Source organism: Humulus lupulus, chromosome 2, assembly GCF_963169125.1.
Source record: "Humulus lupulus chromosome 2, drHumLupu1.1, whole genome shotgun sequence".
In the NCBI taxonomy this organism is placed as follows: Eukaryota; Viridiplantae; Streptophyta; class Magnoliopsida; order Rosales; family Cannabaceae; genus Humulus; species Humulus lupulus.
This window is the reverse complement of record NC_084794.1, coordinates 167,833,283-167,848,389: the sequence shown is the minus strand read 5'-3', so window position 1 is coordinate 167,848,389 and position 15,107 is coordinate 167,833,283. Positions and strand designations below refer to the sequence as shown.

Here is a 15,107-nt window from a genome sequence, read left to right as displayed (position 1 = left end):
TGCAGAGAGCAATGGAAACTCGGTTGAAGTTCAGTACAACTTATCACCCAGAAACGGATGGTCAGACCAAGAGAACAAATCAGATCTTAGAGGATATGCTCAGAGCATGTGTCATTGACTTTCAGGGATCCTGGAGTAGATACTTGCCACTGATTGAGTTTTAGTACAACAACAGCTACCAATCTACCATCGGGGTAGCACCATATGAAATGTTGTATGGAAGAAAGTGTAGGTCTCCACTTCACTGGGATGAACTGGGAGAGAGAAAATTTCTTGGACCCGATGCAGTGCAACACACCAATGAGGCTATTTAGAAAATCAAGGCTAGAATGGTCACAGCTCAAAGCAGACAGAAGTCTTATGCAGACCTAAAGCGCAAGCATGTTGAGTTTGAAGTTGGTGATCATGTATTTCTGCGTGTGACTCCAAGGAAATGAATCTGAGTGAAGAGGTTTGGCAAGAAGGGAAAGCTAAGTCCCAAATATGTCGGACCTTTTGAGATTTTGGATAGAGTGGGCAATGTGGCTTGCAAGGTAGCTTTACCACCATCATTGTCTAGGGTGCACAATGTATTTCATGTGTCACAACTTCGAAAATATGTATCCGACCCATCGCATGTGCTGAGCTACAAGACCTTGGGTTTGCAGGAGGATTTGTCATTCAATGAGCGTCCAGTGAAAATACTCGATCGAAAGGACAAGGTCCTAAGGAATAAGACTATTTCCTTAGTGAAAGTGATGTGGAGGAACAATGTTGTTGAGGAAGCAACCTGGGAACTCGAATTAGATATGCTACAGCAATATTCGGAATTGTTTCAGTGAAATTTTGGGATGAAATTTTTTTTAGGGGGAGATAATTTGTAATTTCCGTTTTCCCGGAAGGACAATTTCGTAATTTTTTCCACTATGTGCATCTTTGTCATTTTTTTTTCTTTTCCTTTGATGGAATATTGGATATGCATGATTTCCAATGGCGATAAAATTCATGGTTTCTTATGTTTAAATATCTTGAAAATGATTATAAAATCCCGGCATGTGCATAATGCCAAATAAATAAATAATGACTCAGGTTAAAGTTATTATTTATTTTATGAATATTAATATTATTATGAGTATAATAATAATAATATGGTATAAGTTATTTTTATTTTTGAGTTATTATATTATTATTATTATTTAAATGGATTAAATAATAGTAATTATAAGCAATTTTGAAATGACTATAATGTCTCCATTTTTGGGATTTGTTGAGGGATATTTTGAGAACATTTTATGATAAACAATATCCCAAATATCTAATTAAAAATTCTTGATATAACAAGATATTATTTATTTTATTTGTTTAATTTTTTAAAATAAATTAAAAATCTCTAGTTTTGTGGGAATTAGAGGAAGAATCGTTCTAATATCAACAAGTTATGTTTTACTCGTTTATTTATTGTTATATCACGATCAAGAGAGTTCTGAGGGAGAGAAATCTTGGGAAGCAAGCTAAGAGAGAGAGAGAATCGTTTTTTTCCACAATACCTAGAGAGAGAAAGCATAATTTTGGGTTTGGGAAGCTTAGGGAAAATCTGGGTTGTTTTGATCATTTTAGATACATTATTTATGATCTAAGGAAGGTTTTTTATGTGATAAAATGACCTAGAAGTGTTGTTTTCGAAATCCACCATTTTTCACCATTAAAGTTAGGGTTTTTGCATAATTTTGGATTTAAGAGTGTTTAGATGAATTATGGGTGTATGGAGGCGTGTGTACAAGCTTAGGGGAATCCAAGGATTAATTTGGACGTAAAGAATCGGAGTTTAAAGGCTTAGAACGCAAAGTGCATTTTTTTGCTCCATTTTTGGCGGTACACCGGACTTTGAGAAGAAGACTTCGAAACAAGGGGTTACGGACATCTTTTTGGGCTGGGGTCTATTGCTTTGAAGTTCTGGACACAAGGGGATCATTTTCCAAGCAAGAGAAGGGTTGGAACGCAGCAAAACTCAGCGCTAGAGTCGCCGTCGCCGGAGAAGAAGACAACTCCGGCGATATCTCTGGCGAACCCGATCTGGGCATTTCCAGAGGTCTTTTTTAATTTTTTTTCTTGTTTTAGATTCTAAATGATAATTTAGAGTGTTTGGTGAAGTTTGGTATTTTTTGATAAATCCTTGATTTATTATGAATTATTTAAATTTTCTTAGGAAATAATTATGAAAAATACTGAAACTGTTCAGAAAATTTTGAGATAATTTTTATATGATCTGTGATTGATACCAAACTGTTCTGTATGTTTAGATTGAAGATTTAAACATTTATTGTAATTTTCATGAATTTATTTGGTTATTTCTTAAATAATTATAGAAAATACCTAGGCTAATATAAATGACTCGGAATAATTATTGTAAGCATGTTTAAGGGTTAGAAGCCATTCTGTGAAATTTGGGATAATTATTTATCTTGAATTATTTGAATTAAAATGAGTTATCTACGTAGATAAATTATAGAAAATAACTTGGTGTTGCTAAAATTATTGTTTACTGTTTGGGCACTGTTCTTATGAAATTAAAATGGTATCTTAGTGTCTGGTACTGATTTAGGACTATGATAGGTTGATTTGTTATTTTTGGTTAATTATTTGGTATTTTATGCATGTTATAAAATGGGTAATTTATGCATAAATAATTACAATAATTTGTATAAGTTTCTAAGTTGTTTAATCATGTTTCGTAATCTGTATAAATGGTTAGGAAGCATGTTAGTTTCTGGTTTGGGTAATTTTATTGAGTATCCAATTATTTTGGGAATTATGTATAATTAAAATGATAATTATTGAAAATAAATAATTATAAGGAAATAATTAGTTTAATCTGACTTTATAGGCGTAAAAATAAACTTAGAATCTGATTTAGTAAATTGTGGTAATTTATTTGATTATTTGATTATGATCTATTTGTTTTGTGCATAAAGAAGATAAGAAATGTGATGATTAGTATTATATGTTGTAATTTTGTGGTGAAACCTTGATGTGGTTCATAATTGTGTTTCGAGTGTGTCATTGTATTGTTGGGTGTTTAGGATCTAGTTCTCAACAAGGACACTCAGCGAGGGGTTCGAGGTAGAACAAAGGAATATTTTTGCAATTGAGGTAAGAAGAGTGGACATCTGCGCACAGGGTGTATGTTTAACCATACAACCTTGTTTCTTGATTTGTATTTATTTATGTTATGTATTGTGGTTGATTACTTTATACACTTAGTATTGTTAGCATGAGAATAGTGCTAGGGTTTTCGCTGCTTGTGTGATCATAACACTTGCAGGTACATTAAGAGCTTATCATTGGTGAGTACAACTTGTGGTAAGTGAATGCCCCGTTGGATGCCAAGTGTGAGAATAACACGAGGCAGGGCATATTACATTTCATGTCTGATCAACATGAATGTATGGTTGATTATCGTATGTGAGCACAATGTGCGGTATGAGACTTTGTTTGTTATGTGTGTGAGTATAACATGCATTGTATCAGTATTATATGAATTGTTATTGCTTAAGGTTTTGATTAAGCTATGTTGTATTATCTGGTTAGGGGGGGTTATGTCCTACATAGCTCTTCTTACTGGGTGTTAGCTCACAGGTACTCTGTGTGCAGGTAAAGGCAAAGCAACGCAGTAAGTGAAGTGGGCTCGAGGCGTGGATGTTACATGTTAGTGGAGGGTTCACAATGTTTTAATGTTTTAAAGACTTATGAAATTTTATCACTTTTGGACTATGTTTTTTTTTTATGTTAGATTAAGTTTTAAGACTTGAAAATGTTTTATTTTAAAGAAATAGTGAGATCTCATACCTTGTTTATTTCAATAAAATAGTATTTTAAATGGTTATTTTATTTATTGATTTAAATGGACTTTCATAAGTGACGTCTCGGGAAATCGGGGCGTTACAGAACAAATCTTTTATTGTAGTATAGAAATGTAAGCTCGAGGTCGAACTCAAAGAAGTTATTTCAAAATCAAAAGTAACTAATTAAATCAAAGTTAATATAATCCTAACCTGGTTTCAAAGATTGATGGCTTGTTTAAAAATAAAGAAATTAAAAGATAATAGTAGCTTAAATATTTATTTTTAGTAGTTATTTATAAAATTGTTAAGACTTTAAAATCCACAAAATATAAATAATAATATTCATTAATATGTTGACTTCCCAATTTTTAGTGATAGTTGAAATCAATCTTTCTTATCCAAAAAAATGTATTTTCTTTAAGCTCTCCTTAATTAAAAAATATAGATTTTCCTTCACTTCAATAGTATAAGTTGTGAATCAATTTAATGAAACTACAAAAAATTAAATAATGTAATTCATAAAGCAAAACATAATATTTTTGTTCTATGCATTGGATGTGAACAATTTAATGACACATCTTAATAAAAGAATACTATGTTTTTGCACAATTAAGAACCAAGCAAAACATATTCTAACAATCTAAAATACATGATATTATAGATGAAAGAAATATTTAGAAGAAGAAAAATCATAACCTTTTCATTGCTCATTTTTGGAAGATCAACATACAACAAATACTATGTAGTTATATTTTGGTTCATCCTCCACCTTAATAATCTTAAGTAGATTTGAAGCCCATAACTATCAAAATAAAAATAAAAATTACAACATAAATAGGAAAATTTGGAGGAGAATCCCAAAAATTTTCCTCTAAAAATACATGGAAGCTAACCTAAAAAGATAAAAAGATGGAGAGAATAGAGAGACAAAAAAAGTGGTGTGAGAGAAGGTGTAGAAAAGATGATAAACAAAAATGTCAAGTCTCCCAAAATGCTCTTGAAACTACCTATTTATAACCACAATAAAGTTGTAACATAATAAATTTAAATTGATTAAATTAAATTTTAAATGAAAAATAATATGACATATGTAGAGGTAAATTTTGGGGTGTAATGATAGATTTTATGGTAAAATATGTAGAAATATTGGGGGAAAAGGTGGCATTTTTGGATATCGTGGGACAAGGGGACAATGTTGGGCTCAAGGCTAAGGGGCAAGTGGCTGGTTGGCAACTGGTACTGGGCTTGTTGGCATGAAGATAGTCGGAGATGCTCTGGGTCGTGGAGTGAAGGGAGAGCAACTGCTCTTTGTGGGCCTTCGTTTGCCGTTGGGAAACGGGCCCAACACAGGCTGTGGGGCTGGCTGGGAAGAAGGCAGGCTATGGGGCCCAGAGCTAGAGATGCTCTAGGCCGTGGAGTGAAGGGAGAGCAGCTGCTCTTCGTGGGCCTTCGTTTTCCGTTGGGAAATGGGCCCAACACAAGCTGTGGGGCTGGCTAGGAAGAAGGCAGGCGTGGACCTGGTGCTGGTGGAAAATGGGTGCAACAAGTTTGAGCTACTTTTTTTTGCATAAATGAAACTTTTCCTTTAATTCCTTCAACATTGTATTTCTTTTATCTTCTTTCTTTTTATTTTCTAAATTTTCAAGCATAAAATGCAATGCACTTCCTACAAAATAATCATAAATTAAATCATAATCAAATATTTCAATTATAAAATAAATAATATTAAGTCTTTGAAAATATTAATTATAACTTAATTTAAATTAACATTTAAATTCAATAAAACAACAATTTTGACCTCAAACTAAACAACGATTTTTCAAATAATTAAACTACAATATTTTTCAACAATATAACTATAAAAACACACAAAAATGTATACAATTAAAATAAACCCAATCAATTCAAAATTACTTAAAATTTTAATAAATCAATTAAAAACTTAAGAACTAAGCAATAATTAGCATATAAAATATGGTAAAATAACTCTATTTTGTAGAGTTATCAACTATAAAAGGGTTTAAGACTAATTTTTAGAATAACTTTTTATTACAAATTTTGGAGATTAGAGCGACAAAAGAGAAGAGAAGACATCATTATTTTCTACATTCAATCTAGTTTTTCTTCTTTTCTCTAGAACTTCTTTATTTTCAATTTATGATCATGTTTGTGATTATGGAGTAGTTCTCTTTTAGGTTAAGGGTTATTTGAAAACCCGAGACATGAAATTTTGAATGCAACGATGAATTTTATTCCTTCTATTCCCTTATATTAGATTGTTTCTATTCTTATAATTGAATGCTATGAATCTTGTGATATTTTGTTTGGTGGCCAACTAATTAGGGTGTTACATTGTTCTATTATCTTATTTGGATTGCTATTCACCTAATAGTCTAGGGTTCTAAGTAGTGTGATAAATTGCAATTATGTATTGTGACGAGTATTTTAATTGTGATCGAGAATAGAACCTAGGTTAAATGAATTGTATGTTTAATGAATTTTTTGCCTAGATTAGTTTGTTTCCACTGAATGTAAAAAAAATTCTGAGTTAAATAGATAACATGCTTAATGAGCTTATTTCTTGGTAAAAAGAATTAATTAATGAACGTTTAACTTTAATTAATTGCGATAAGAAAAATGGGATAATTGATTGCTTAAGTGTTATTTGCTGGGTTAATATTTTAATTGGTAATAGGGAATAATGTTTGTCATTGTTGATTGATTGATTGTTGAAGATGGAGAATAGTTATAATTATTATTTAAATCGGAGTTATAAATTGTTCTTTGTTTGTTACTTTATTTTATGTTATTGAATTTAAAAAATAAAATCTCCTTTTTAATTCTTGTTTCTGTTTTGAATAATAAATTGATCAATAGTCCTCATGGGTTCGACTTGTATTCACCATTATACTAAATAATTGGTAATATTGAAAATAAAATATTTAGTAAATTTGATACGACATACGACACGCATCAGAAGTGCTACTTGCCAATCATCCATTGTTATCACCAAGGGCTCATCGAATATACCCCATCGCCACTAGGCCATCGCCAATTGTGGCCTCTCGCAAACCTCGAGGTTGTAACCTAACACCCACTTGTTGAAATTTAGTAGCAAATATCATCAGGTCGATGACCCGTCGGACTACTATTTCTGAGGAACACAAGAACTTGAAGCCTCCATGTATCTCACAGGAATTAGCTTGATCGGGAAATGGAGAGCCACCATCAGCTCCTCCCATTTCTGCCACTATAAATACTACAATTTAAATAGTAAAACGAGTTAGAAACTATTGACCCTTGAAAGAGTATTTACTCCCCATTATTGTATTTGCAGCTACCTCAAGAACTGAATCAAAACTAAGTGTAACTTTCTTACTGGTTCAAAGTTTATCATCAATACAATTGACTATAGTAGACGAAGGTCTCATTAATGGGCGAACTGTTCGGAATAGAGCTGTAAATGTGGGTGGCCCAGCCCGTCCCACATTTTCTTGCCTCCGAATAATTCGGGCCGGGCCGGGCCAGCCCATATTTGAAAGAGTAAGCACAGCACGGCCCATGTCGTGTCGGCCCACTTTCCTTATTTGGGCCCAAATTTTGGCCCATTTTACTATTGCCAAAAATATGTAAGGGTGGGAAATTGAACCCTCCACCTCCTATTTAACAATCAATGGACTCACCACCAATCCAAATACATTTCTTTGTTTAAATTATAGTTTTAGATATTTTTATATACTTTTTAACAATACTTTGCACAAAATTATATCAAAGATAATTATTAGAATTTGAATACCTAATAATAAATACTAAAAATTTTAACTCACAAATCTTAAAATAAATTAATATAATTATAAAGATATAAAATTAAGAAAAATAATAGACTTTTATTATCATTTTAATTTATAGAAAATTGACAAATAAAAATTTATTATCATTATTAATGTCAAAATATCGGGCTTTTTATCATGTCGTGCTTTCGTGTCGTGCCTTCGAACTTGTCGTGTCGTGCCGTGCTCAGGCTCATGTCGTGTCATGCCGTGCCAATTTTCAATTCGTGTCGTGCCTAGCCCAAGCCCATATTTTTTCGTGTCGTGTCGTGTCGTGCTCGTGCCTCTCGGGCTCGTGCCGTGCTAGAAAGCCCGACCCGTATTTACAGCTCTAGTTGGGAATAATTCCCTTAAAACATATGTAATGGACAATGTTTTTATGAAATAAAATTTTTCATATATTGAATGTTTTATATTATTGTTTAAACAATATTATTTAAATATCAGAAAATTCACAAAATCATAAATGTGACCACAATCTTGTATTGGTCACATTTTCACGCTATGCGTCGTATCCTCCGTTATATTAGAGGCACTATTGATTTTGGAATGCATCTTACATCGTCTCCACCCACGAGGTTAGTGTCTTACACAGATGTCTTCTGCAGGTGTGATAACTCTACAAAATAGAGTTATTTTACCACTTTTTATGTGCTAATTGTTGCTTAATTCTTGAGTTTTTAATTGATTTATTAAGTTTTTAAGTAATTTTGAATTCATTAGGTTTATTTTAATTTTATAGATTTTTGTGTGTTTTTATAGATATTTGATTATAATATGTTATAGTTTAATTATTTAAAATTAATATTATTACGTTAGGAGTAAAAAGATACAATTTTGAGCTTAAATGTTTAAGTAAATTAAGTTTTAATTAATATTTTCATGAAACTTTTGTTGTATATATTATTATTGAAAATATTTAGTTTTAATTTAATTTATGTTGATTTTTGTAGAGAATTTGTTGCATTTTTTGCTCTTGAAAAAGAAAGAAAAATGAAGGAAAATTGGCATTTTTAAGGAAAAGAAAGAAAGGAAAATGGCATTTTTAAAAATGCCATGGATCAAGCTCCTCTGCCCAGCCCGCCTGCCCTCCACTTCGGCCCAAGCCAGGACCGTGCCACTCCTTCCTTCAGCACCCAGCCGAAGCCTCCACCAGCTGCACTCCACCTCACTCCCAAAGCCTCCACCAGCTACACTCCAACTGTGATAACTCTACAAAATAGAGTTATTTTACCACTTTTTATGTGCTAATTATTGCTTAATTCTTGAGATTTTAATTGATTTATTAAGTTTTTAAAGTAATTTTGAATTTATTAGGTTTGTTTTTATTTTATATATTTTCTGGTATTTTTATAATTATATTATTGTAAAATGTTATAGTTTAATTATTTAAAATTAATATTGTAAAGTTATGAGTAAAAAGATGCAATTTTGAGCTTAAATGTTTAAGTAAATTAAATTTTAATTAATATTTTCATGGAACTTTTGTTGTGTATTTTATTATTGGAAATATTTAGTTTTAATTTAATTTATGTTGATTTTTGTAGAGAATTTGTAGCAAGTTTTTGCTAAAAAGCAAGAAAAATATGCATTTTTAAGGATAAGAAAGAAGGGAAAATGGCATTTTTAAAAATGCCATAGATCAAGCTCCTCTGCCCAGCCCACCACGCTGCCTCCCAAGCCTGGGCCCGATCCCACCTGCTAGCCCAATCCTTCCTCCAGCCGTGCCTCCTGGCTCCTGCAGCAATCCAACCGCCAGCTGCCTCCTTTAGCACTTCCAACCCACTGTGGGCCTGCCTCTCTGCGCCTGGCCCAATCCTCTCAACCGTGCGCCTGCCCATTCCAGCTGCCACTTGATGCACCCACGCCCAAGACTGCCATGAGCCTCCAACAGCCACCCATATGCATGCCATTTTCTCCTTGAGCCCAACAAAGGCTCACTTTTGTACCCTTGTCTCCTTTGCCAAAAATACCACATTTTTACCTCACCTTCTACACATTTTACCACAAAACATCATTATTACACTCTATAATTTAACCCTATTTTCCATATTATAATTAATTAAATTAATTTAATCAATTTAATTAATTTAAATTGATTATTTTAAACACATTCTTTTGGCTATAAATAAGGGAATTAGGGTGGCAATTTTAGAGGAGTTTACCATACCACACTTACCACATTTCAAAACCTCTCTATTCTCTTCATCTTCTTTTTCTTTTTGGTTATTTTCTATGTATTTTTAGAGGAAAAATTTTGGGGTTTTCTCCTCCAAATTTTCCTATTTATATTTGTAATTTTTTTGTTTGTATTTTCTATTATAGTTATGAGTTTCTAATCTTTTTAAGATTATTAAGGTGATGATGAAACAATATGTAACTAGATAGTATTTATTTTGTATGTTGATTTCCCATTTTGTGCAACAAAGTTTATGGAATTTTCTTCTTCAAATATCTTTTTTCATCTTAAATATCATGTATTTTGGATTGTTAGCACATATTTACACTTTGTTCTTCATTAGTGCAAAAACATAATATTCTTTGTGTAACATGTGTCATTAAATTGTACACATCCATGCTTAGAACAAAAATATTATGTTTTTCCTTATAAATAATGTTCATTGATTTATTTGTTATTTCATTAGATTGATTTACACTAAATGCTTTGAAATTATAATTTTTGAAAAGCGAAGAAAAATCATATATTTTTAGAAGTAATTTGTGCTTAAACTTATAAATATATTTAGAAAATGATAGTTTGATTTATTTTAACTTTCACTAAAACTTGGGAATCAATATACTAATAAATATTATTAAACTTGCATTTTGTGGATTCTAGGATCTTAATAATCTTTCCTTTTACCACTTATTTTCAAATCATTATTGGCTTATTTTTATTCTCTTAATTAGCTTTATTTTCAATCTTCTATTTTATGTTCATAATATTAAAACTCATCAATCTTTGGAGCTAGGTTATAATTTATTAATTTTGGTTTAAAATAGTTTTCTTTTCGATTTTAGACAACTCATTTGGGTTCGATCTCATGCTTACACAAACACTATTCTATAAATACAATTCGTGCGCTTGCGAGTTATAAATATTTAAAACATACCTGTTTTGGGTCCATCAAGTTTTTGGCGCCGTTGCCGGGGAGTTGCAAGAGAAAATAAACAAAATTTATCTCAAGGTTAGTGAATTCTTCTACTAGTTATTTTAATTTTTGCACTAAAAAATAAAAAAAAATAAATATTTATATAAAATCTAAAAAAAAAAGATAAAAAGAAAATTTGGGACGGTTCTACCACCCATAAAAAAAATATACTTATATTTATATATTTATTGTTTTTTTAGTTGACGTCACTTGTGCCTCCTATCTATCATTTTAATTTTTATACGGCACTTGTGCCTCCTATCTATCTTTTTAATTTTTATAGTTGATGGCACATATACCTCCTAATTTTGTTATAATTTTATTCTAATTTATCTTGTTGTTATTTTTATTTATTTTATATTTTTGCAAGTTACTAGCTGAAGGCAGTTTTGCCTCCTAGTCTTTTATTTTATGTTTTAGTTGATGGCACTTGTGCCTCCTAATTTTTAACTTAATTTTGTTATGGTTGATGGCATGCTATGCCTCCCTACTCTTGCCTAAATTTTAGTCTTATTTAATTTTTGCCTTATTTTTCTTTGCCTTTTATAATATTTTAGTGCAATATTGTGAAAAATACTTGAAAAAAAAACTTAAATCTTGTCCTAGCTCTTGTTTCATTTCTTAATATTGTTTGAGTTATCTTAATTTTTTTTCTTCATTTTATTTTTTTTTATTTTTGAGTTTAGTACTCTTCTTAATTTCTGTTATAATTGTTTTTCTTTAAAAAAAAAATCTCTTGAAATGGAACATTTTAATTGTAGATGGAATTCTGAGTACAACTATTATGAGCAATCAAATTTAAATTATGGAGAAACTAATGATATGTATGATATGCATGAATCCTTTGATATTCATTTTACCCCCACCTATAATCCAAATTTTTCATGGAGTCATACCCAATCTCAAATGAATCAAGGGCATGAATTCAACATACCTAATCAAAATCATGCCCAATCCGACCTATCATATCTCATTCAACAAGAAACGAGCCCATCTTTAGAGGATACCCTACAACAATTCATGCAATCAACCTACCAAATCGTACTAGCCCAATCTCAGTCAATCTCAAAAATTGAGACAGTAGTAGGACAATTTGCAACTGTTATAGAGTTGGAAAAACAAGTTTATCTCAACCAAACCATCCTCAACCCAAATAGTCAAATTGAAAATGAAAAGGAGAAGGAAGTTGTTGAAGAACTTGTAATATGCATCCAACCCCCTAATGAAATAAAAGAGTTGGATGAAATAATTTTCGAGGCTCATGAAGAAAATGAAAAATATATAATTATATCTCAAGAGCCCATAAATGAACAAATTTGTATATTTACTCAAAATGAAAATGAGTCTTATATAGATATGAAATTTTTGTATTTTATTAATATTCCCTTAAAATTGCATATTTCTAATTTTCTTGTAGGTGTGATGTTATCAATTATTATTTATGGCATTTGCATCAAAATCACAACTCACCCTACTAATGAAATTTTACACCATCGATTGGGTGTAGGTTGAAAGAAAAAAAATTATAGTCGAGCTAAAGACTATAAACTAAAGCGCTTTGTGGGAGGCAACCCATACTTTAATGTTTCATTTTATATTTCACTATTTGTTGTGTGTTTTTTGTTTCATGTTTTTCAAAAAACTTGAAGGAAACTTCTTGCCCAAAAAGAAAAGAAGAGAAGAAAACAAAGTAGCCAAATCAAGGAAGCATACCTCAAAGGGAGTAGTTCTGAATCTTTTCTATTTTATTAAACATTGAGGACAGTGTTTCATTTAAGTATGGGGGTATTGTGTATGTATTTTTCTTGGTGTTTATGTATTTTTCTTTGTGTTTATGCATGTTTTTCAGTTGTTGTAAAAATTCAAAAAAAAATTCTTTATTTGTTTTTATGTGTTTTTCATTTGTTATAAAATTCATAAAAAAATAAATATTTTCTTTGTTTTGTTTGAAAATATATATACATATATATATTGGTGATTTTCATTTTCTAATGATAAGAATTATGATTGAAATTGTTCTTAGTTTTTAGAAAAATATAAATAATTATTAAGCTTTATTTTTAATTTTTAAATTAGTTTTGTTTAAATATATTTTTTTCATAATATGTCACTTTTCTATTCTATTCGAATTTGTGATATTTGGATATAGTTTATTTAAACATTAAATTCTTTAAATCTCTATAAAAAAAAATTTAAAAATCCTAGAATTTGCTTGATTATTTCTTGAGATTTAATTTATTTTTGTTTGCATAAGCTTGTCTAAATGTTCACATGATGATTTGATGTTTTTGTGTTAAATATCCATTTTGAAAATAATTTAACTTTTTAATTAATTACATAAGCTTTACTTTTATTTGTGATTTTCTTTGAACTATTTCCATGATGTAATTTTTTAGTTAAACATTTGACATCACCAATTAAAAAAAAATGTGTGTGTTTTTAATTTTTCTTTTGCTCGAGGACTAGCAAAACATTAAGTTTAGGGGTGTGATAACTCTACAAAATAGAGTTATTTTACCACTTTTTATGTGCTAATTTTTGCTTAATTCTTGAGTTTTTAATTGATTTATTAAGTTTTTAAAGTAATTTTGAATTTATTAGGTTTATTTTGATTTTATATATTTTTGGGTATTTTTATAATTATATTATTGTAAAATGTTATAGTTTAATTATTTAAAATTAATATTGTTAAGTTATGAGTAAAAAGATGCAATTTTGAGCTTAAATATTTAAGTAAATTAAATTTTAATTAATATTTTCATGGAACTTTTGTTGTGTATTTTATTATTGGAAATATTTAGTTTTAATTTAATTTATGTTGATTTTTGTAGAGAATTTGTTGCATGTGTTTTGCTATTGAAAAAGCAAGAATAATGAAGAAAAATTGGCATTTTTAAGGATAAGAAAGAAGGGAAAATGACATTTTTAAAAATTCCATAGATCAAGCTCCTCTGCCCAGCCCGCCAGGCCCACCACACTGCCTCCCAAGCCTGGGCCCTATCCCACCTGCTAGCCCAATCCTTCCTCCAGCCGTGCCTCCTTGCTCCTGCAGCAATCCAACCGCCAGCTGCCTCCTTCAGCACTTCCAACCCACTGTGGGCCTGCCTCTCTGCGCCTGGCCCAATCCTCTCAGCCGTGCGCCTGCCCATTCCAGCTGCCACTTGATGCACCCACGCCCAAGACTGCCATGAGCCTCCAACAGCCACCCATATGCATGCCATTTTCTCCTTGAGCCCAACAAAGGCTCACTTTTGTACCCTTGTCTCCTTTGCCAAAAATACCACATTTTTACCTCACTTTCTACATATTTTACCCAAAAATATCATTATTACACTCTATAATTTACCTCTATTTGCCATATTATAATTAATTAAATTAATTTAATAAATTTAATTAATTTAAATTGATTATTTTAAACATATTTTTTTGGCTATAAATAAGAGAATTAGGGTGGCAATTTTAGAGGAGGTTACCATACCACATTTTAAAACATCTCTATTCTCTTCATCTTTTTCTTCTTTTTGGTTATTTTCTATGTATTTTTAGAGTAAAAATTTGGGGGTTTTCTCCTCCAAATTTTCCTATTTATGTTTGTAATTTTTTTGTTTGTATTTTCTATTATAGTTATGAGTTTCTAATCTTTTTAAGATTATTAAGGTGATGATGAAACAATATGTAACTAGATAGTATTTATTTTGTATGTTGATTTCCCTTTTTGTGCAACAAAGTTTATGGAATTTTCTTCTTCAAATATCTTCTTTCATCTTAAATATCATGTATTTTGGATTGTTAGCACATATTTACACTTTGTTCTTCATTAGTGCAAAAACATAATATTCTTTGTGTAACATGTGTCATTAAATTGTACACATCCATGCTTAGAACAAAAATATTATGTTTTGCCTTATAAATAATGTTCATTGATTTATTTGTTATTTCATTAGATTGATTTACACTAAATGCTTTGAAATTATAATTTTTGAAAAGTGAAGAAAAATCCTATATTTTTAGAAGTAATTTGTGCTTAAACTTATAAATATATTTAGAAAATGATTGTTTGATTTATTTTAACTATCACTAAAACTTGGGAATCAATATACTAATAAATATTATTAAACTTGCATTTTGTGGATTCTAGGATCTTAATAATATTTTCTTTTACCACTTAGTTTCAAATCATTATTGGCTTATTTTTATTCTCTTAAATAGTTTTATTTTCAATCTTCTATTTTATGTTCATAATATTAAAACTCATCACTCTTTGGAGCTAGGTTAGAATTTATTAATTTTGGTTTAAAATAGTT

At 30.3% G+C, this 15,107-nt stretch overlaps 1 protein-coding gene across 1 annotated transcript; it reads left to right on the top strand.

Moving 5' to 3' along the window:
* The first annotated feature begins 329 nt into the window (after positions 1-329).
* LOC133814913 (uncharacterized) lies at positions 330-821 on the top strand. The gene is made up of 2 exons (XM_062247816.1): positions 330-407; positions 534-821. Exons 1-2 carry the CDS (start codon positions 330-332, stop codon positions 819-821), a joined length of 366 nt encoding a protein of 121 aa, XP_062103800.1.
* Positions 822-15,107: the final 14,286 nt, after the last annotated feature.

Excerpts from the sequence above, each read along its gene's own strand:
- LOC133814913 (XM_062247816.1), top strand. The coding sequence starts at position 330 with ATGGTCACAGCTCAAAGCAGACAGAAGTCTTATGCAGACCTAAAGCGC. Across the intron at positions 408-533 it reads AGTTTGAAGTTGGTGATCAT|GTAGCTTTACCACCATCATT; the intron begins GTATTTCTGCGT and ends GTGGCTTGCAAG.